Here is a 24,195-nt window from a genome sequence, read left to right as displayed (position 1 = left end):
GAGTCTGTTTGAGAACCCCATTCCTTCTTCTAATTTCCAGCCGGAATTTGTTCACGGCCAGTTAACATCCATTTATTCTTGTGCCAACACCATCTCTGATCTTAAATAACTCTTCTTCACCCTCTTCATTACCCGCCCACACATGCATTTAGAGAGAGCAATCATATCCCACATCCCACCTCAGCCTTCTTTTTACTAGACTAAAAAAAGCCAAGTTCTTCCAGCCTCCTTTCATAAAACAGGTCCTTCTTTTTCTACTATTCTAGTAGCTCTTTCTGCACCTGTTCCAGTTTAAACCAATCTTCTCTGAACCTGAGATACCTTATCTCTTTTTTTGTTTTAAAAAAAACAGGATTTTGAGAAAGTGTTGAGGCCGCTTAAAATCTCAAGTTGGCCTCCAAAACCTAAGGTATTCAAACTCACAAATCAACTTGGTAAGAGGGGTCCTTGACTTATCTTTCCATCTTTCCTGATTCTCCTTTTTCAGTTCTGGAAACACACTACTTATCTCAATTGTCACCTCCTGCTCAATTTGGTACCCAGTATTCACAATAACGCTGTCCAATTCCTGATGGGGTGATGTATGCAGCTAGTTATATCCTGCATTTTATTTTCCTGCTTTATAGTATTAACTATTTTCTATTTTACGCCCAGGGGATACAATTTTTAAAAAAAATGTTTACAAAATCAGCATCATCATTTAAAAAAGGGACACACCGCAAATAAATTATCCAATACAAGCTTCCACAGTCAAGTCCCTTTAAAATGGTAAACGAATAAACAATCATGTGTAGTTTTAAAATACTGTAATATTTTATACTCTATAGAACAGGGGTCAGCAACCTTTCAGAAGTGCTGTGCCGAGTCTTCATTTATTCACTCTGATTTAAGGTTTTGCGTGCCAGTCATACATTTTAACATTTTTAGAAGGTCTCTTTCTACAAGTCTATAATATATAACTAAACTATTGTTGTATATAAAGTAAATAAGGTTTTTTAAAAGGTGTTTTAAAAAGGCTTAAGGTGTTTAAGAAGCTTCATTTAAAATTAAATTAAAATGCAGAGCCCCCCGGATTGGTGGCCAGGACCCGGGCAGTGTGAGTGCCACTGAAAATTAGCTTGCATGCTGCCTTCGGCACGCGTGCCATAGGTTGCCTACCCCTGCTATAGAATATAAACGTTTATAAAACTATTCATCACTAACAACACAGCTAATCTCATTAAAAATAAAATGGAAGTTTCTAGACCTCAGGGTTACAAAGAAAAGCTTGAAAACATGAACCCTGAAAAGCTCAAAAACAAACAAACAAAAAAACACCACCAGAAAAATCACAAGACAATTGCAAGTTTTTCAAAGGCTCATGATTTTTTGGGAGCAAGGGCTGGCAATACTGCATTAAATACATTGAGATAGGGTTTACCTTAACCAGGTAAGGTCAGGTCTGGTCCATTACATATCAATTAGTGTGACATCACCAAAAATTTGAATATTGAATCATCATTGTATTTGTCTACACTGGAAAAATGAGCAATGTTTTAAAATACATTAACAGGGTTTTAAAATGTCAGTTTGCACATAGCGTAGATAAAAGGTATTAGCTGCCAGAGGTTAAATCCATACAGAACAGAAGCAGAAAACACACAGATGGGTTGCCACTCTTACCGATTTTACTTTTGTCACTCAGCGCACAGTTCTGATGTTTAACCTTCAAGATGTGCTCTGTATAACACTGACTTTTCTGAAGGTAATCTTCATGTATGACTTAAAAAGCACACTGAGAAAAAAAACTGCAACTGAGAAAATAAGGCTACAGTATAGAGAACTATGACCACCTGTTTCTCTGAAAGCTAAGTACACAATCTGTAAATAGTACTGTTCCATGTCTGCACTAAGAACTTACAGTTCAGACTCACCCCAAAGAAATGCAATAGTGGGCCTGATTCTGCTCTTGCTTACACCAGTTGAAATCCATTCATTACTGTGGAGATATTCCTAATTTATGTTGTATGTTGCTGCAGAATAAGGCCCAACAGAAGCGTGGAAGTTCATAAAGAAGGATTAGACTTTGTCCTGAAATCACTCTGTTCTGTCCAGGTATTGCAACCCACCTGGACTCAATGTCTGCCTACATAAGGAGTACAGGACTGGCCCCAGGAGTTGCATGCATTTACCCGAGGGAAAAAAAATTGACCTTAAGTATGTGAAGTAGCTTGCTGTTCTAAGAAAATCATAAAGGAGTACACCATCACTATTCATGGAGCCATTGTAAAATGTGTTACCAGTAGATCTTAAATGCTTCAATAAAATCCTTTTTTCATAAAATTTTAAAAAATATATTTTGTCACAATGTGACTTAAAAATATGTTGCAGATCTATTTTTTTCCTTTTTCCATCTTAAAATCCCATCCTACTTCTTAGCACATCTAAATGAATGAATAGAAAATATATGCATTCCTCATGTCTAAAAATGACTGCACTTTAGTTTGCTATGAAGAATTTTTACTCATTTCACTTCTCCTTTATACCTAACTTTAATATTTAATACTTCAGAACTAATGTATTGTCTCAAAAAGTTTGTTTTAATCATATATGTGTTTTAGAGCTCTTTGTATGTGAAGTGACAAAATTCTTCTAATACTAGGACACTTCAAAATCACCATTTAATATTATAGTATCAAACATTTACTTTTCAGTTTTTCTTTATTTAGTATATTGTATATATGGCAGTGACTCTCAAAGGTCCCAGTCAGAATTGGAGATCCTATTATTCTAAGTGCTGCATAAACACATCTCCAAAAAGCAGACAGTTTAAGGCCACAATCCTTCCCTGAGCCCCACGCAGGTGGACCTCTCTGCTCATGTGGAGCTCAATGCAGAATTTGATTGCCAGTTATCTTGGGGGGAGGGAGGGGGATTAACCAAGACAACAAAGAAGAATGGGTGAAATAGAACCACAATCTCTCAGAATGGCACTGTTAGGACTGTGGCACCATCCTGCATTCTATTATGCATGGATAGACTCCCTGCAACTCCATGAAGCCCTGCCGACTTCAATGGGGCTTTGTGTGGGAGTAGCCCAAATAGATCAGAATGTAGGCTCTGGATCCAAATTTAGTAATTTGATTAAAATGGTGATTAGAGAATCCTAGTCAAAGTTTTACGTCCATCTGCATGATGCACACCATTATTTCATTATTGTTAAGCAATTTTTCTATGCCACTAGTGTATTTTATGCACTGTAACACAAAATGTTCTCAAAATAAATCTTCAACCACACTTATTAATAATGTGGTTAATTACAAGACTCTCACTATCTGCAAGCAATATTTTACTAAGCAGAGATTTTTAGCCATCATTCACCTATTTACATCCAATGTAGCTTTCCAAAGCCATTTTAAAAAAAGACCACCACATTTAGCTGAAGCTTTCTGAAAAATAACACACAAAACCAATTACTTTACTGCCTTTTTGTCTTTAATGGCTCATAACCTTTTTCACTGGCCTACTGAAATGATTTTTTCCTGTTTAATGAGATGGTGCCACAAGGGCAAGCATACATCAATACTAAAGAACCAATCAAAATAGCTTAAATCATATTCACCATATCAGCTATGACTCCTATCCATGTACTCTGAGTCTATATTTTTATCTACAAGCATAATCTTACACCTAATTATAGCCCCCCTAGTAAAACAGCTATAGAGGTTGATTTAGTTCTGTAAAATATAATATCAGTATTGCAACCAAATTTTTAGTAGCCTAATATGTATTTTTTCTTAAAAACTTGATTGAATATTAGAGGAATTTATGTGCTCCTTGAATATGTATGACTTCTATAATTTGTTATGTTGCCTGTATCTATTGGCGTGATATATTCTTCATCAAACACCATTTCATTAGACTCCAGAATAAGTTATCATACCACTTTGCTTTCTCACATAGCAAACAGTTCTTTATTAAAAAGTACATCTGAACCCTTAGGAAAATACTAAATGCTACTACACTCTGAACACCACAATAACATTGCTGAAGAACTCATAGAAGGATATAATCTGTTGAGTGATTGCAAATAATGTCTTTGTCTTGTACAATCAGAAAAATAGTGATCGAAATGTTAATATGCATGTTTATACAAACTGTAATTTATAGAACAAATCCATATAAACCCTTAAGCTAGTATTATAATAAACCATGATATATATAAAATGACATATTTATGATACAGCTTCTTACTGATATGAGCTCACTCTGGCACCTGAAAACAACTTGTACTTATGGGCAGAAATAAATCAAAATATTTTTCAGTGATGAGGCTCTGTGAATGTATTTTTCATATTTTTATCATCAGTAATTTACATCCTGATATATGTGCACTTAAAAATAGTAAAGAAGGGGAAAGATTAGAGATACATTTACTTACGTTCTCACATAGAAAACTGTATATTAAAGCCATCATGACTTACTTCTTACCTCATATGACCAAACACACTGGGTTCCACCAAACCGTCGGACGCATCTTCCCACTTCCACATCCTCATGTGTGGTGTACATTTCTCGAAGACATTCACCTATATGTGGCACCATTCTCCTGAGAACTTCTCGACTGAAGATCATTCCTGGCCCTCCCATGCAGAAATTTTCTCCAGGCTCAAGCCCCAGTTTTCCAAGTTCTTCAATATTTCCCAGACCAGTTTGCCCCAAATAGAGAGGTTTACTGCTGTTCAGTGACCTAAGGAACTCCTCCAATTTTTCACCTAGGAAGAGAAAAGGTGAGCATTATCTCTTCAGCTCTTCTAACAGTCATCTAGTTTTCTGCATCTCAACCATTCTTTAAACGTAACAAGCACCTTTGTCATAATTTTCTATAATAGTCTAATGTAGTTTTCTGTGTTCCAATACACACTTAAAAAGAAAAAATGTCACACCTAACCAATTTTCCTATTCTGATGTAAGTTTTAAGGCATTTTACATCAGCAAAAGCATTAGTGTAGACACATTTATACTAACAAAAAAGTACTTTTGCTGGTATAGTTCCCTTTCATTTGGACAACTGCTACAAGCTATATGGAGAAAAAATATTATTTGCCAGTATAAAATGTGTCTTACAATAGGATGGTTTGCCAGTATAGCTGTACTGGAACACCATTTCCAGTGTAAGTTTTCTACCAAAATAAGGAGAAGTCATAATTAGACCTGACATCCTAGTAAACTTACATGGACAAAATCTGCATTGATATATTACCCCAAATGGAGAAAATCATGTCAGAAATAAATATAACAGGATTAATTAAAAAAATACAACTGATGTAATTAATTTAAACCTGTTTTTTGTCAAATATTTTTTCATATTCCCCCAAAGTCTATACCTGAGTTCAGTCACTTGTCCAGATGCTTCCAATGATGCAAAGCAGTACAGCAAAAGATAACGATATAATTTCTCCTTTTGAGAATATTTTCTTAAAGTTTCAATTTGGTGTATAAATTTAGCCTTGCAGCAATTTACAAAAATTGGTGGCTTCCAAGTTACAGATTAGTACAAAAAAAGAGTGGCAGTTTCTTTCTGTACTACTTCTATACTGTAAAATGTATACATATACACATGTGAATATATAATTATGAAATGTAGCAAGCAAGTTAGTCCATAAAGTCATTTAAAAAAATAAAGTGACAAAATTAAATAGGTAGAAAATCATCTCCTTCGTTAGCAAAATTGCTACATTCCATAACACCTTCAATAGGCACTGCAAATTTAGCCCTCATGCTAATATACATAATCCATTGATGATGAGAAATTTTTGCTTATCAGAACACAAGCATTTTTCCTTAAGCAAAAGCAAACATTGTAAGGCAGCATGTATCAGAAGGCCATTTTCCAATGGTACTAAAAACTTGAATAGAAAGCATGCTGCAAAAGCTTTTCAGAGATGCACTGCAAAACATGACAATGGCCTGACAAGGAACCTTTGCAACATTAATGGGCAAAAATAATAAAGAAAAATCCTGGATTCAAAGGATGCATGGAACAACAAAAAGGAATTATTTTATCAAAAATATATATATCTTAAAAAAGCAGCAAAAGATACAATTTTAATGTATTTCATTTTAAAAAAAATCTGCTGAAAATTACTTTTGCCAGATCTAAATTCAGTTCTTAACTCATACTGCTGTGCCCAAGTAGCATGGGTGTCTGACGTGTAATACTACCTGCATTGTGAGATGCAATACTTGTATACAGAGGAGTAAGATGAGGATGGACTGCCACCCTTAGGCTGCATAGCTGAGCAATGTGGGAAGCTTTAAAGCACAACAGTGAAAAGCATAACTGAATTCCCACCAGCTTGAACTTAATCTCTTCCCTAAAGTTCATCTTAAATTCTGCAACTGGTGAAACCTGGCAGATTTCTTTCCTTTGACCAAAGTAAGTGCCCAGACTGTAGTAACTGATCCTCTTTAAGTCACCCAACCTAGAGGCACATCATTAAAATGGTAACTATTTGCTTCAAACAGTGAGGCATTTGATTGATCCTTAAGCATAATTTCCAGCACATCATCTTCACCGCCCTTAAGGTATTCAAGAATATTGATTTTCCACCGAAAAAGTCTTGGTTCCTGAATATTAATATCACTAAAAGCTTAGCGTCCCACCAACTGCCTTCACTATGCAACCTGATTACAGTTCCAACTATTGTGCCTTGTATAACATCACTTGGAAACCACCCCAGTACACGCACAAGGAATTGAGAAGCGAGGTAAACCCCGCAACACCTCGGAGAACAGACATACCTCAATGTTTCTCTGGATTCGAACCAATACACCCTTTGGAAGTATTTTAAGGGAAGTGGAACACTTTTAAAAGCCTCACAGACTGGATATTTCATCTTCCTTTATTACAAAAGACAGATGTATGCTCCCCGTTACTCAGTGGCGGAAGCAACTGACTATAAGCAAGCATGTTAGTACCAAAAAGTATCCCCATTCCTTAACTGTAAGTGTCCTGGGATAACAATACCTTAGCATATCTCAGATCTGAGGATTACTACTGACTTCTAGGCGTAGTGAATAGCAAGTTACTAGCATCTTGAAGGAATCAGCATTTAAAGATAATAGGTAAGTTCATACACAATATTACAGTCTGCTGCAAATAAAAGTAATTGCATTCAGCTGCTATTGTCCCGGTTTCGGGGGCGAAAGGGGAAGAGAAAAATTGGAGTGAAGGAGAAAAAACAACATTAATCCCTCAGATAACCACTATCTCTGAACTACGCCTGGGATAACATCGAAGAGCTCCTTTAAAAGATTATGTAGGGTTCCAGGCGAAAACCCTGCATTATACATTAATTTCTCAAGCCTGGGCGAAAAAGAGCGCAGACTCATTTCCTACATACCCGCAAAACTGAATTCCCTCGGACACCTGTACTGGCAATTCTGTTTCCAGCTATAAATCCCTGCCGAAGTGTTGGGACTTTTAGCGATCTCTGACAGAGGTCACAAACCGCTGGCTAAGTTTTTCAAAACTACCCAGACAGACACACACACACACACAGGTGGTGTGTGTTTTTCAGGCCAGTGGGGACGCGCTGAAGAACCGAGGAGTCAGACCTGCTGCCAGCTCTCACTCTCTGGCGGGGATTAGCACAGGATGAAGGACGCTCACATATTGGGGTTAGTTAGAAGGGAGTTTTTAAAAGGCTTGCGTGGTTATTTAAGTGCGTTTCAATGAGATAAAGTTTCCCCCATTTGTGGAACTCTCCCTGGTACAGATGGTCCCGGTTTGGCAGCTCTGGAAAGTGGGGGAGAAGAGGGGATAGAAACGGGTTTTAGCTATTGCTTTTGACGAGTCACGTGGCTTGTCATTGCCCCCGATGGGAATCTCCCCCCACGTCAAGCCGGTCCCAGGTTTGCAGCTCTGGGAAGGGCCCCAGGAGGGGTTGAGCGTTTGGGGACGAGTGTTGGGTGCCCAGCATCACCTTTGATGTAGACATCGTCGTCCGCCCGCATGAACCACTCGTACTTGTCCAGGTAGTGGTCGTGCATGTATTTGATCATCATGAAGGATTTCTTCTGCGGCGGGTAGGAATCGTCCACCCCGGGCAGGGCGACGACTGGCAGCGGCGGCAGCCCGGGCCCCGCGAGCGGGGAAGCGGAGCCCTGGCTGGAGAAGAACTCCACCCTGCCGGGGATGAAGCGCGCCCAGGTCCGCTGCGCCGCCACCGCCCGGCTGCCCAGGTACTTCTGGGCCGTCATCACCCCCACGTAGAGGAAGTTGCGGGGCTTGGCACAGCCCGCGGGACCCCCCCAGTCCCCGCTCCCGTTGTGGCTGCTCCCGGGCCTGCCGCTCCGCTTCTCCCCGGCTTCCTCCTCTTCCTCCGGCTCCCCTTCCCCGCCGGCCGCGGCTGGGGGGCTGGGGACGGTGCCCTCCTCCGCCTGCGGCTGCAGCTCCCAAAGGCTGCTCCTGAACCCGGTGCCCCCCAGCACGGCCGCCGCCGCCTCCTGCTGCGCCCGGGCGCCCCCCGCCGCGCGGCCGTAGTAGGAGCAAAGGCTGGAGGCGCGTCTCTTCCTCTCGCTCATCTCGGCCACTTTGGGGGCGATGAGCCAGGAGGCGGCGGTGAAGCCCAGCACCAGCCCCAGCGCCACGCTCAGCCAGGGTCTGCGGGACCGCGCTGCCATGGTGCGGAGGGAGGGTCCCGCACACGAGCTGCGCGGCGAGGAGGCTGCTGCCGAGCTCCCTGTGCCGAGTTACTGCCGGGCGGCCCGGCCTCAGCGCCTCCTCCCGCTCCGACGGCGGCTGCTGGCGTCTGTTGCTCCGAGCGAAACTTCTCCCGGCGGCAGCAGAAGCCGGGCGGCGGCGGCGGCCCCTCCACTGCTGGCACCTTGTCACCGCCCCGGCTGGTCCCTCCCCGCCCCTCCCACCGCTCAGCCTCCTCCACGCGGCGGCGGCGGCCCCAGCTCGCCGCTCATCCCACTCCCGCGGCGGCCGCCGAGCGCCTCACCCAGGAGGGAGCAGCAGCCGCCGCCGCTGCCTGGACCCCGGGCAGGGCGAGTCCCCGCCGCAGCTGCTTCTCCGGAAGGAAACGATTTTTTTACGGGCCGCCCCCTTTTCCCAGATCTTCCTCCCCGTCCTCCTCCCGCTGCGCCCCCTGCCCGGCCCGGGGCCCCGTCCTCCCTCGGCTCCCCCGCTCCCATTTCCCCTCTCCCTGCCCCTGGCGCCCTGTCCTTGCTCCAACCCCGACCGGGGGCAGCACCCGTGTCCTTTCTCCCAGCTCCAGCCTGGGCTCCTCCCGGTGCCCTAGCCCCGCCGCACTACCCAGCCGCAGCAAGGCAGCTGCGGGAGCGGAGTGGGGTGAAGGGGGTCAGGAAAGTCCTAAAGCACCAGGCCGGGCTAGACTAGCAGCCACGCGCTCCCTCCCAGTCCTGGGAGCATCAGGCTGCTTAACACTAGCGAGGGAAATGCCCCTTCCAACAGCAGCTGCTGGCCAATCAAGGCTGTAAGTATGGGGGGGGGGGTTAACACTGCACCCACACATTTACTCATCCCCCACCGTTATGAGGGGGAGAGCTGTAAAGAGCTATTGCATCACCAGCACTCACGAGTTTCCTTTAGCTAAAAGAGGACACGGGACTTTGCAAAAAGAGAGAGGGGCCCGGTTTTTCCCTCAAAAGGATAATTACTAAAGACAAAGTGGGGATATATTTTGTGAGGGAGGCATGGAAACTTCAGTCCTCCACCCCATCTGTTCCTTGGCTTTGAACATTTAATAACTTTCAAGCCAGGAAGTGTATTTCTCCCCTCCTCCCTGGCTTGCTTCATAACTTGCTAAATATGTTACTAAGAGCTTCAAAATTGTTAGGTAGCTTCCCCCAGTCTGAATTTCTCCAATCATTAAGAAAGATAATTGTATAGACCTCGGATCTGGGAATGTAAAAGCTGGTTCCTTCAAAGGCATAAGTGTTAAAATAATGGACAGGTGACAAACTACTTTCAGTCCACATCTATAAACAGTTTTTAAACTTAACAGTCTTACCATTGATATTTGCCCAAAATATTTACATCCACTAGTGATATCAGCATCCTTCAACTAATAATACCTTCATCAAAGCTACACAACAACACAACCACTGAAATTAAGTTTCTAGCACCCAATTATCTAGCACCCAAATATAATTGCACTGAAATAATTCTTGAAACTCCATTAGCACATATGTAATAGTTTTTCCATCAAAAGCATCTACTTTTTTGTAACTCTTAAAATCTGTGGCAGTAAGGTACATTTGAGGGCTCTGTTTATTATACATCAGATGTAAAGAAGGCAAGACTAAGTGACATTGAGGTGGGGAGGAGAGAAGATGGTTCAGCCAGATAAAAATCAATGGAAGAGGTGGGATACAGAAGATATTTTATAGAATTTTTTTCCCCCAAAATGGGAATTCTCTCACATTATTCTCAGCTCAATTTCTGTGTTTGATGAAAGTCAGTACAGATATTTTACCTCTTAATTGTAGAACGTGTAAGCCTTACTCCCAAAGTGTACTTTGCAGACTTAATAGACTTCATCGTCATCACCTACAGAGAAGTTGCTTCCAAAGTAACTTTTGTTCTCAGACTGTACTGTTTCCACAGAACTACAATGTTTTTAAGAAGGGACTCTTCTTAGGATCAAGAGATATCCATGGGCTCTATCATTCCACCCTTTGTTAGCCATCCCTAAGAACATAAGAACAGCAGTACTGGGTCAGACCCAATATCCGGTCTTCTGACAGTGACCAAGTCCAGGTGCCCCTGCTTGAATGAACAGAACAGGTAATCATCAAGTGATCCTTCCCCTATCACCCATTCCCAGCTTCTGGCACACAGAGACTAGGGACACCATCCCTGCCAATCCTATCTAATAGCCATTGATGGACCTATTCTTCATGAATTTATCTAGTTCTTTTTTCAGTCCTGTTATAGTCCTTCACAGCATCCTCTGGCAAAGAGGCCCACAGGTTGACTGTGCGTTGTGTGAAGAAATACCTCCTTTTATTTGTTTTAAACCTGCTGCCTGTTAATTTCATTTGGTGACCCCCTAGTTCTGCTATTATAAAAAGGAATAAACACTTCCTTATTTACTTTCTCATACCAGTCATGATTTTATAGACCTATATCAGATTCCTCCTTCCACTTAGTCATCTCATTTCCAACCTGAAAAGTCCCAGTCTTATTACTCTCTCATATGGAAGTTGTTCTATTCCCCTAGTCATTTTCATTGCCCTTCTGTACCTTTTCTAATTCCAATACATTTTTTGAGATAGCCCTCAGTTCTTCTCTATCTGCTTGCCACCTTGTTGTAGCCATGTCAGTCCCAGAATATGAGAGAAACAAGGTAGGTAATGTAATATATTTTACTGGACCTACTTCTACTGATGAAAGATGCAAACTTTTGAGCTACCCTCTGCTTCCTTCCCTAGTCCTGAAGAGCTATATGTCTCTTGAAAGCTTGTATCTTCCACCAACAGGAAGATCCAATAAAAGATATTACCTCACCTACCTTGTCTTTTCTACCTTGTCTTCTTTTGGTGAGAAATGTCCTATAATGTTAAGATCACTGAAAGGAGGAAATATATTTAAAGTTTCTCTCTCCACTGGAAAAAAAAAGTTTTTCTAAAAATGGCACTAGAGGTTTGTATGTCTCAAAGCTTTCTGTATTCCCCTTCTACCCCAATTGCCACCCTTGCAAATTTAGCTTGCTCTCTGAGACTTAGGCTAGTTTCTTTCAGTCCTGTGCATCATCAACAGATGTTTATTTACAGCTATGCAGCTCCTTTATCTTCAAATTATGGCCTCAGTGATACCAGTGCACCTGTATTATCTTCAGTGTGGTTGCTCAAGTTTATTAAGTACCACTCAGTTACACAATTCTGTTCATGATACACGAGATGAAATGACCTCTGAGTCACTCAGTTTCAACTGTTCTGGCTTTTCAGGTCTAAAAGCAGTGGAAACTTTGTTAATTAAATGTGCAGAGAGATGAATTCTGTTTTAAAAGGATATTTTTACATACTTTTAAGAGTGAAACCACACTTTAAGGCAGTGTGTGCTACTAAAAGAATTAGTTAATAAAGAGAACTCTTAAACAGAAAGAAAAGTGAAGTAAACATTTAGCTAAATATTTAAATGGATTCTGATTATGAATATGCAATATACATATATTCTGGAAATACAATACATTACCAAAATTTTGATATACCACATAGGCTTTGAGACTTTTTTCCTTGACAGATCAAGACTCATTTTACTGCATTTCTATGAAGCAACTGTGGCACCTAGTGGTTAATAACCACCATCCTATGTGAGTTCCCTAAATTGAGAGATGATATATTGTAACCCAAGTTGCATGTCCAATTTAAAATAAAAAAAAACAACCTTGGAATATATTTTGTTAAATCATTTACGTTGAAAGTATTATTTAAACATGATCAGTTTGCTAGTGAATCTGTTAGATCTTGTCATGCACCCAGGATTACATAGAAGGTGATGTGGGATGCTGGGAATGTCAATGGCATCACTCCCATGCTGGTAAGAAATAAGGAATAGAAGCGGCTAAGACTGGAGAGGTTTCCGATTCAAATATTTGAAGGATGGTCTTGTAATTAAAGCCCAGGATTGGGAGTTAGAAAATCTGTGTTCTGTTCCCAGCTGTGCCATAGATTAGTACTATGAGATCTATTGTGGGAGTCACTTATCCATTATTCTCTGGGGGAAAGAGGCATAAAGAAGTTTATATTACTTTCCCTCTTGGCCATTTTGCAAAACATAATTTGTCATCTGTAAAGCACCTTCAGATCCTCTGATGGAGTAACTACATAAATACAAGACCTTTTTAAAAATAAAAATAAAAAAAAATGTTTCTTAACTGAGAATACCACCCCTGACAGGAAACAACATGGGATGTGACATTTCCCATCTAAACAAAGCACCAGTAGATAGTTCCGATTTCTCAGACATCACTTTCTATCGTCTAGTGAAAATGCCAGATATGCTCTACTAACACTTTGCATACTCTGTTCACAAATTAACTGTGGCAATTGTTTTTGTTCCCAACATCTCTGGGATTGGTAAGGGGTGCCCTAGTGTTCTATAATGTCAGTTATTTTATCAGTAACTTCATAGCATCATCAGCAAGCTACCTCCAGGCAAGCAACTTTTATCTGCTTGGAAATTTCAGCTCAGATCACAATATGTGGCCACCATGAAATGGGAAATATGAATGACAATGGGCAAAAACTACTAGAGTTTTACACCCACTAACGGCCATGCATTACCAGTACCTGCTTCCAGGACAGCTGGAGAGAGTCTTATGGAAACACCCTAGATCTAGACACTAGTATCAAATTGATTTAATTGTCACCCACAGAAAACACCTACAGGATGTTCTCCATACTCACAGCTTTCCCAGTGCAGAATGTGACACAGATAATGTACTTGTGTACTGCTAAATCAGGTTTTCACTATGGAAATTCCATTGTACCAAACAAAGCATGCATTAACATCAACACCACAGAGACAAAGGAAGGTGTATCTAATTCACTGAATTTCAGAGAATCTATTTAATCAATTGAACCTTCCCTGAATGCTGATGCAGCATGGAACACACTCTGAATAAATATCCATATAGCTGCAACCTTAGCTTTTAGTAAAAAGACTGTACAATATAAAGACTCGTTTGCAGTACACTCTGAAGAATGCTTCTAGTTATTTAAGCAAATCACACAGCATATCTCCACCACAACACGAACCCCTCCTCTGAAATGTACTAATCTCAGAGAATCCAAGAGCACATCACAATCAACAGGAAAGGCAGGAATCAAAGTTTTTGATCAAGTGAGAACCAAAGCTCCCAATACCAAAACACTCAAAAAAGCAAAATTGCCAAATCTAAATCACTATTCTCAAAAACACATAGCTCCATTGGCTTGGTCATCTACTAGATGAGTAATTGGGTGCATTACAAAAGATCTCCTGTATGGTGAATGCTCTAAGGCCAGTGGCTGACATAGGCTCAGGTTCAAGGAGATTTGCAAGAGGGACATGAAAATGTTCAACGCTTACACCATACTCTGGGAAGAACTAACTAGTAACAGGCTACACGGGAGGGCTGTGCTGCACCAGGCAGTCAAAGAGGCTGGAGAGAAATGGTTGAGAGAGATATTTCCCAAAGTAAAAATGAGACAACCCATGGGGATGGCCTGAGCCTTGTACCACCCAGGGCTGGAGCTCACCACTGAGTCCCACGCTGTGCAGGGTTGACAGCCCAAGCCCTGCCACCTGCCACCTCACATCACCACCTTTCCCCCCCAAATGTACCTTGGCGCACCCCACTTTTTTGGCAAAACAGAACAAATGCATAATTTGCTCTTGATGATCAGTTGGCAAAAGCAAACAGGACAAATGTCCATTTTTGCCAAAAAAGTTCTTATTTAGAAACTGCTAATAAACCTATGTTTTCTGCATTTTTCCTGTTTCCTTTCTCTCTAAATTTACCATTCTAAATACTACCCTTTAATATTCTTTAACTCATATGCAAGTTTGATTTTCTCTTTCCAGCATTTCCCTTTAGTTTATGTCATGTCTCAGGTTATTGGGGAACTGCCTAAATCAAGGCACTCACACTAAAAGCTTTATTGATCCTTTCTTCTCAGCACAAGTATCCACACAGTACTGACTAAACTCCTGAAGTTCATCCATAACATGCATTGGGCTCAGTGTAAAACTTGGGATGGTTTTTCTGGATCTTATCCGCTCGTTTCCGATTCCTGACCAGGAATCTCTAGAGGGGATGCCCCATGGATATTCTTACACCAGTACAGGCATCTGTGTCCTAGATAGGATTGAAGTTTAGGCAGACACGGCTTCTGTTGCAGCCTTCTACTGAGATTTAGAAGTGTAGCCCACTCCACGAAGGTTCCCAGAGGATGTGCTGAATCAATGCATCCTAGAAACCCCTTTTTGGCTGCACTGACCAGTTCCAGACTTTCAGCAATGTGGATTGCATTATCACATACACCCCCGAAGCATTTTGCAATGGGTGTGTGTGGAGGGACTGTAGCCTATGTTACATCAGCTAAGTTAAGGACGAATCAAGCTCCTCATCTTCCTTAAACTGCATCTTGCCAGACACGCATCTTCCATTTTAAGTTATTTGTCTTGCTTTGCTATCAAGCTTCAGATTCCAGCTCAACTGCCACAATTGTCAATAACTGCCATAGCATCTCAGAATGCAGACTGGTGACTGGAGCAGAACCTAGTCAGTCAGTTAACCCAGTGGGTTGAACCCCACCCCTAGCTTCACTTTGACTCCTCAGCAGCTGTTTCCAAGAAAACAAGTTTGACTGGGCATTCTAATCTCATTCTGATTTTTAATCTATTTGTTACTTTGCTAAAACATACAATACACTTCCTGTGAAAGGAATCTTAGGAGATTGTATTAAGCAATAATGTATTTCCAAACATGTTAAGGCTGTTATTCAAGAAACAACCAGAAATAATCCAAAATGTACTACAGCAGGTGCACTAAGAAATTTTGCTCCAAAGAAAGATTATGGAGTAATGATTTTTATAAATAACTTTACTAAGCAGAAAATCATCCAGAAGTCGGTACATTAGCTGTTAACTAAGATGTTGTTTAGTAATATTAAGCAAATGCCACATTTGTCAAATCATGTAGCATGAGTGTTGGTCCGTATTGAAGGAAACAAAGGTCAGATACAATTCAAAACAAAACAAATTGACTTTTGCAATGAATGTTGTACCAAAGAAGCTTTAGATTTTTTCATCTGTCCTTTTTAAATAAATAAAACAAATGAAACACTACAAACATCAGTCTTCATTTCATCCTCTTTGCTGGAGACTCATGGTACAAAATATTGAGAGGGTCTGAATAGTAGTCCCCTATGCAGCTGCATTTCAGGTTAGAGCCTCACATGAGACCATTCAAGACCCTCCAAAGAAGTCAATGTTCTTGAACAAAGAGGGAGAAGTGAAGACTTGATATTCATGGCTTTTCATGTGCTTTGAAAAGGCAGAAAATTAGTGGTGCAAGGAAGAAGCGGGGAGATCTGAAGAGAAAAGAACAATCCTGGGGCCCTTGGGTAAAACCCTAGCCCCTTTGAAGCAAATAGTAAGATTCTCCTTGACTTCAATGGAGCCAGATTTCACCCTTGATCCTTAATCATTAACAGGAGTAGGATTTGCAGGACAGGTAGTAAAGTGATAGTTATTTATCAAGTGTTGTGATAATGACAATATAGTGTGGTTTATATTGGCAATCTTATAGTATTTCATTCCCTCCAAGATAGACTTGCTCACATACTCTGTACTACATTTTATCAAAATGCAAAATGGCTTAAAGAAAAAAGAAAAAACCCACAAAGGTGACCAGATCACACACTCCCTGATAAAGAGGTCTGTACACACAAGTCTTCCCTCCTACTTCCACTCCTTAGAACCTGTGGAGGGTTGCCCATATGGCCAGGAGTCCAAACGGGGAACAGTGGGTAAGGAAGAGGTTGGAGGAATGTGCATCTCCCCTCACCCCACCCCCCAGTCTGGCTCCATAAATCTTACCTAGAGAAAGTCTGTAATGCATCCCTGTAGCTGGGGAGGCTCAGGGAACTGCAGACCACAGAGAGCATTGGGTTACTAGGACTCTGCCCAAATCCTTCAACAAATCCTGGTAGTGCTACCAGTTTTGGAGCAGCCTCCATAGCCTTTATCACAAAGAGGCATACCTTGGTCCCAACTGCATGCTGTGGGGAAGATTTTCGTTGAAGACATCACCTCTCTTGGCCTTATATGTGGGAGGTTGGAGCCAGGGGAGATGATCTAGCCTAATCAAATTATTGGAAAAAGGGACCTATAACATTTCCTGCTACATTCCTATGTCTCTTAGTACTGTTTTTCATAAAGAAAGGATAGATTGCTTAAGGCTGTCAGAGTTTTGTAGTGTTTCTGAGGGGTAGCAGTTGTCACAGGCCTTATAAGTTGGCTTCCCATTTGAGGAGAAATCAGTGATGCAGTCTGGATATATTGTTAGTGTAACTTGATTTATGTACACATTAATACTGGGAAAGAAGTAGTGTGTCACAACAACACACAAGCAATTCCTTCTGTCAGAATTCTCAGCAGAACGTCCATGCTTGGTTCCCAGGGAGCAACAGTGTCCCAAGACCAGACTTTAGAAAAGCCATGTAAAGATCAGATTTAATACTGATATCCCATTTACTGTATATTGTTTTTCATTCAGATGAATGCATCATTTCATTGGACATGATCATGCCAGAATAAAGAAAATTCAGCTAAACCAAAATCAAGAAAAATTAAAAACCAAAACATAAAAAGCAAACAAGAAAACAAAACCAGATAAATTAAGGCAATTGCAAGTATACAAAATAGTGCAAGTGACAAGAACAATCCCATCATTTGGTTTCACTAGGCCATGTAAATATTTTAAAAAGAGAAGTCAGAGTCCTGTAATTACTAAGCCTCAAGGTAAAGATTGATTTATTTTTTTTAAACTGGGACAGTCCCAGATTTTCAGATAAAAATTCAGAGTTCTGATAACTTCTTTCAGGGCACCTGAATTGTCCCATGTTTTCCACTGTATCAAAACATTCTAGGTTTTTATAACTGCAAAATGTATTTCTGAACAGCTAGAGAATGTTTTGTAAACCCCTGCTTCACTTTATCATATAGTGAGTGTACACTGTAATGGTTGCTCAAACAAAACATGTCACCAATGTGTCAAGCAAAAGGAATTGATGACCCAATCTCATCTGAGCAAACACTTACTCTTTCCCCCCGAATGGGAATGGGGACGGGGCACATTTCCTCTGTTCTCTCCTTTTAAAGAGTCACAAAAAACAATAGGGAGGATGGAAGTGAGTGCCAACAGGGCACAAGGGGACAAGGCAGAAAACACCCTTTCTTTAATCCCTTCTGTCACCAGTGCCCCAGCTGGAACTTTTCCAACCCTGGCATAACTGATCAAAGAAAGATGTGCTCTGCAGTCTGGCTCCACTATTTTTTTTTTACCTTAAACAACATTGCCTCCAAAGCATTGTGGCTTCTAAATTTGAGAACATGGTTACTTAATCTCAAGGTCGTGCAATTTATGAACCTTCAGTCTTTCTATTGACTAATTGAAGTTGCATTGCACCCTGACAGTGGTGTAAATCTGGAATAACTCCACAGAAACTACTGAAATAAATCGAGTTGTTTCAGATTACTAGTATAAACTGGGGTAGAATTTAGCCCCACAAATCTAAACTAAAATTTAAGTTCCAGAGGTAATCTATGGAAATCTTAAAAACACTTTCTTCTCCCCTCAGAGAGGTGGATTGGCAATATTTTTGAGTTATGTCTCTTGGTTTAGTAGTCATGCATTTTCAAAACATTGCAGAAGAGAGTGTTGACAAGATTATTGCAAGATAGAAAAAAGTTGTTTCCAGTTTGTTAGAAATTTTATTAGGGCTGTCAAGCGATTAAAAATTGATTAATCTATATTAATTTATATTAATCACTCTGTTAAGCAATAATAGATTATAGAATAATAGAATACCGTTTATTTAAATATTTTGGGGTGTTTTCTACATTTTCAAATATATTGTTTTCAATTAGAACACAAAACAAAGCCCTAAATTTATTCAAATAACAGATTTTCCCGTCATGTTAGCATCAGAGCCATCAAATGAAATGTTGCTGTAGTCTGCAACTTGAAACAACTGGCAAGGCACAAGTAGGAATACTTAAATAAAAAAGTTGAATCACCCTTGAATTACAATATGGTAATAAATTGCTGTATGTCTTGAAATAATTATATGATCAGAAAAAGTCCAATTTGCATGAAAATTATGACTATTTTCCTTCTGGGAATTCAGGCAGGCATTTCCATAGCTTAAATTGAAAGGTTGGAACCAAGAGTGGAAAAAAATATTTTGAAATAGAGAACAAAGAATCAAGATATCTAGTTGTAGATCCAGTTATGCAAACACTTAAGCACTTTAGTAAGTTTACTCACATGAGTAATTTCATTGGACTCAGTGGGACTACTCATGTGTAAATTTACTCATAAGTATTTGTAGAATTAGGCCATCAATTACTTCTAAGCTTTTACTTAAAATGAATTTTAAGTAATAAGAAGTCACATTACTTAGTTTTCATATAGTTTGAGATTATTATTGCTCATATGTTAAAAATGTTGCTTGCTATATCAAAGTATGCAGATATTACAGATGACTATGGTCTGACGAGTTTTTACAGGCAGTTACTTAAAATCAGTTTAGAGGAATCCTATGATGTAGTTTTCTCTGTATAACATATAATGAAAAATTTATGTTTTAGCATGGATTTCGTTTGCTACATCACCACGTTCATTAAAACTCAGATAACTTCTGATTTAAGTATTTACTTCTGTGCTTTATTTAGATCAGATTTCAGGATTGTCTGAACACAAAATGACAGTAAGTGGATGTCTTATTCAAAACATATGAAACAGGTTTTCACTGGACAGTTGTGGTGAGGATCTGACTCCTAAAGAAGAGCAATGCTAAGGGGCATCTCAGCAGATAACCTTCTTACTACATATCTATGGATAGATCTGAAGTTCAGAATCTCATAATGCATTCACGTCTTTGTTTTCCAAAGAGAGAGTCCTATTCAGAACTACGTTTTAAATAGAAGCTCTGAAAATATTCAGTGTTTTTCTACAGTCAGACAGTCTTCCTCTAAGTGGTAAGTAAGGATGGGGAACCGAGCAGGAAGGAACTCCTCCTCCCTTCAAATGGAATATATTTTCAATCTGGCTGCATACAGCTTCAGAGGTGTCAGCCAGTAAAAGATGCTTTGAATCATTCAGGCCATTTAAGAATTCTTCCTTGGCTAAATTGCAATCTAAGCCCTAATTAACTCCCATGAGCTTGATTGTAATATATGGCCATCCAGAGTGAAGTCTACAGTGGATCTGAAACTGTCATTGCAAATCCACATTAAAGTCGGTAGAAGCTCATAATGGACTTTATACATGAGTCTGATTCACTATTATTTAAAGTCTACTTTAAACCTGCTGTTTTGTTTTAATATAAATAGGTTGGTTATAGAACAATTAAAGCAACAAAGATTTATTTGACAAGGCTACTTAAATAGAAATATTAACTGCTAAAGAGATTCATTCATAAATCTCTTTAAATATTAAGAGTAATTGTGCCACCTTGTGAAACAATATTGTGTTTGCAGGCTGATGCTTTCTGGAGTCCTTTCATGCTAATTCAGCTTTTCATCTGAAATTTATCTGGAGAAGTTATTTTCTTACTTCAAGATATCTATCCAGTTTAGCACCAGAAAAGGCATTTTGAAGAAACTGTATATTTGCTTTATAAGTTTAGTTGTTGGAAATTCATTAGACTCTGAAATCATTATCTTTTATTTGTTGCTTTTTTGCAGAATGTAGCTAGAGCAAATTATGTATAAACTTTTTTAAAAAGTCTTGTAGGGATAGACATTTTTTTCCAACAGAGTTCTATATTTGGCAAAATATAAAGTCTGTACTCTGAGATTCCTTTCCTGGGGAATCTAGAATGCTGAAAAGATTCAAATACTCTGCAGGAAAAGGAACATCTGTGGGCAGGGGAAAAAAAACCAAACAAATCAAAACCACACAGAATCAGTATCTATTTTTTAAAATTCTACTTAGAATAACAGACGTATTGGAGCATGAGCTTTTGTGGGTGAATACGCATCTGACGAAGTGGGTATTCACCCACAAAAGCTCATGCTCCAATACCTCTGTTAGTCTATAAGGTGCCACAGGACTCTTTGCTGCTTTTACAGATCCAGACTAACATGGCTACCCCTCTGATACTTAGAATAAATTGTCCTTGGATAGTTATTGTTACTTACTGACTTAATAGGCTTTCTGTGTTTCAGTATTTGATTTGTAGTGTCTTTAGGCATATTAGGTCACATTTCATAAGTAAATATCAGTTTTAAAAAAATTTGTTTTCATTGAATTATAAAAAAAGCTGTCTTACTTCAAAACCCTATACTCTTGAGTATGAGCTCCCAATTAAAGTGGGTGATCTCTAAAGTCTACCACCTCCCATTAAAAATTTTTCAAGATCAAGAAATGGTAGATTTGGAGTATTTTCAATACATACTTTATAGCAATAAATGTTTTTGATTTATTTAGTGAAACACCAATTTTGTAAACATTTAGGCATATGCCTAATATTCATTACCTTCAACAGGACTACTCATCTGACTAAAGTTAAGCAGGTGTGTGAATATTTGCAAGACGAGGGCCTAAAATTGGAAAACTTAGTTATAATAGACCAGATCCTCATCTCTAAGGGGTTTTGTGCTGCTCCAGCCAAGCAGGGATCCTTCTTGTGCTACTTCCTCACAACCTGTGTATATGGGGGCATAGTTGGTGTGGAGAAAGTGAATAGGGAAGTTTTATTTATCCCTTCACAGAACAAAAGAACCAGAGTCACGTAATGAAATTAATACACAGCAGGTTTAAAACTAATGTTAGGACGTACTTCTTCATACAACACAGTAAACCTGTGGAACTCTTTGCCAGGGGATGTTGTGAAGATCAAAGCTATAACTGGATTCCAAAAGAGAATTGATAAGTTCATAGAAGATAGCCATTGATGGACCTATTAGCCAAGATAATCAGGGATGCCACCCTATGCTGTGGGTGTTCTTAAGCCACTGAGTCGATGAATCACTTGACAATTGCCCTGTTCTGTTAATTTCTTCTGAAGCATCTGGTACTGGCCAGGGTCAAAAGACAGGATACTGGGCTAGATAGACCATTGGTCTGATCCTGTGTAGCCATTATTATGGTTGTAGAAAGGTGGGCTTGACCAGAATAATCCTTGTGCTCCAATGAGTTACAGATGCTGCAATGGTCTCTCAGAGGATAATGCAGCTTATCAATCTTACAGCAGGTCTGATGTTGCTCTAAGTTGCTTTTTGGGACTGGACTCTGTTCTTGTAGCCTGGGAATTGGGTATCACAAAAAGCCTCTTTTGTGGTCCCCTCAAGTCAGTCCATCCAGTATATAGTCCAATATGTATAGCTTCATATCAAGTATTTGGTCCTGCTTCGACCAGGGGGTTGGACTAGATGACCTCCTGAGATCTCTTCCAACCCTAATATTCTATGATTCTAAGTAACTCCTGATGAATTTACCTGGGTATGCTTTTACAGAGCACACAGCACCTGTATTTCAGAACAAATATATCATGATGGTTGTCCTTTTTGGATGTATTTATAAGTGGAAGAATAGGAAGACAGAACTGGAAAAGTCTGAAATCTATATTTTGGCTGAAAAGAAGTCAGCAAAAGAAAACCCTACATAGAAATATTGTATCTATACACCTAATGTGCAGGGATCCTAGAAATACACTTGCCATGGAAAAATGGGGAGTTTTTAAAAAAAACCTAGAATCTTGAGTTATATTTTCACAAAATGTATTAAATAATTTTTACTGAAAGTACCAGTTACTCAATGTGTGCAACCTCCCCCTCTTGTGATTGATTTTTGAGTGTGCTTTAAATTTACAGTGGAACCCTGTTTATCTGATCTAATTGGGACTGGAGCCAGATTGGATAATCAAAAATTGGGATAAACAGGAATCTGTTTCTAGGTGAAGACTCTTGCCTTTGACTAGTTCCAGGGAGGTAGGGACAGGGAAGGAGATGGGTGTTTATTGGCAGGTTTATATTACTAGTAAAAATGTTCCCTCATACATAAAGGGTCTTAACAGAGTTTATGCAACTCTGCATCAATTCAAAAATGGAACAATGGCAGAGAGGGAGCTGAGTGGAACTCATGGCTGTTAGTGGTTGGAAGGAGAGAGAGAGGGAAATCCTGGGGGTAACAGGATGAATTAATATACAGAGAAAGATGACCACATGTAATGATCTAGAGATCATTCCCCAAACAAAGCCACTAAAATCACACGCATCAAGGAGACCATCATGCCATAGCTTGCAAACCCATATGGGATTCCAGTCACTGCATAACCCTCACATATTTTTAAAAGAAAAAAAAAAAAACAGCAAGTACACTGTGGGGTAAAAACTTCATTAAACAGGAGATTAGGCTGAAACTATATATACAAGTAACAGTTTGGCAGTCTGTACAATTTATGAATTGTGTGCATCTATGTATCTTTACCACACAGCAAACTCCATTTTGAAGATGCAGCTTTTTGTCTTCTGTTGTTCTTTTACTTCCACGTTGGACTAAAATCACAAGTGGATTGACAATAGAGGGTTGTTAAATCAGGATGGCTGTCTATTCAAATAGAATCATAAACAATAGCCTGGCTTCTACATAGCAGAAGTGGTTTGTCAAGGAGAGGTCATCTGGCAATGAAATCACCTGATAGGGACCTGGGATCACCTGAAGAGACTGATCCTGGGGTCACCTAACAGGGACTGGAAGATCATGAAAAGGTTAGGATCTATTGGGGGGGGGCAGTGTCTTTAACCATTTTCACCAGCTCATGCGAGGGAAGTTGCTGCAGAAGTCTAATGAAGCAGAGAGAATCCTGCCTACCTTACCTCGGATGGTCCCCCAAAGGAAGGACAAGCTAGAGTGGGAGGATGATTGTTTTTTTTTTCCTGTATTACATGTATTCTGTATATTTCTCAGGCTTAAGTAAAGAGCAATAGTGCTAGAATCCTGTGCGAAATAAGCCTGGATGTGCTATGTACGATACTTACAAGATGCTCTTTGAAAAGTTAGCCTCACCGGTGGACCCAGACTACCCAGCAGGGGCAGCTCCAGGCACCAGCGCAACAAGCATGTGCCTGGGGTGGTAAGTCACAGGGGGCAGCCTGCCAGTAGCTGTGAGGGTGACAGTCAGGCTGCCTTTGGCAGCCTTTCTGCAGGAGGTCCGCTGGTCCCACGGTTTCAGCGGCAATTCAGCGGCAGGGGTGCTGAAGGCGTGGCACCGGCAGACCTGCCACAGGCATGCCACCAAATCTGCATGACCAGCGGACGACCTGCAGGCATGTGCCGAAAGCCACCTGACTGCCGTGCTTGAGGCGGCAAAAACCATAGAGCCGCCCCTGCTACCCAGTCAGCTGGAGTTCTAGGATAGGGTATGTTTGAGCTAAGGGGGGGGGGTGGGGGGGGACCTGAGAGG

At 40.3% G+C, this 24,195-nt stretch overlaps 1 protein-coding gene across 2 annotated transcripts in view; it reads right to left on the bottom strand.

The window, feature by feature from the left end:
- Positions 1 to 24,195, bottom strand: part of CHSY3 (chondroitin sulfate synthase 3) — a 258,961-nt gene that overhangs the window by 224,912 nt on the left and 9,854 nt on the right. Inside the window, exons 1-2 of one of the 2 annotated variants that reach the window (XM_039542839.1) lie at positions 7,968 to 8,839; positions 4,471 to 4,754 (exon numbers count right to left, since the gene is read on the bottom strand). In XM_039542839.1, coding sequence (XP_039398773.1) covers positions 4,471 to 4,754; positions 7,968 to 8,667 — 984 coding nt within the window. In that variant the 5' untranslated portion in view covers positions 8,668 to 8,839. Of the gene's footprint in view, positions 1 to 4,470; positions 4,755 to 7,967; positions 8,840 to 24,195 lie in introns of those variants that run through there. The other variant, XM_039542840.1, reaches the window with a different exon arrangement.

The sequence above is a fragment of the Mauremys reevesii genome, linkage group 6 (assembly GCF_016161935.1).
Source record: "Mauremys reevesii isolate NIE-2019 linkage group 6, ASM1616193v1, whole genome shotgun sequence".
Classification (NCBI taxonomy): Eukaryota; Metazoa; Chordata; order Testudines; family Geoemydidae; genus Mauremys; species Mauremys reevesii.
Note: the sequence above shows the minus strand (reverse complement) of the source record. Positions and strands in the feature narration are given on the sequence as shown.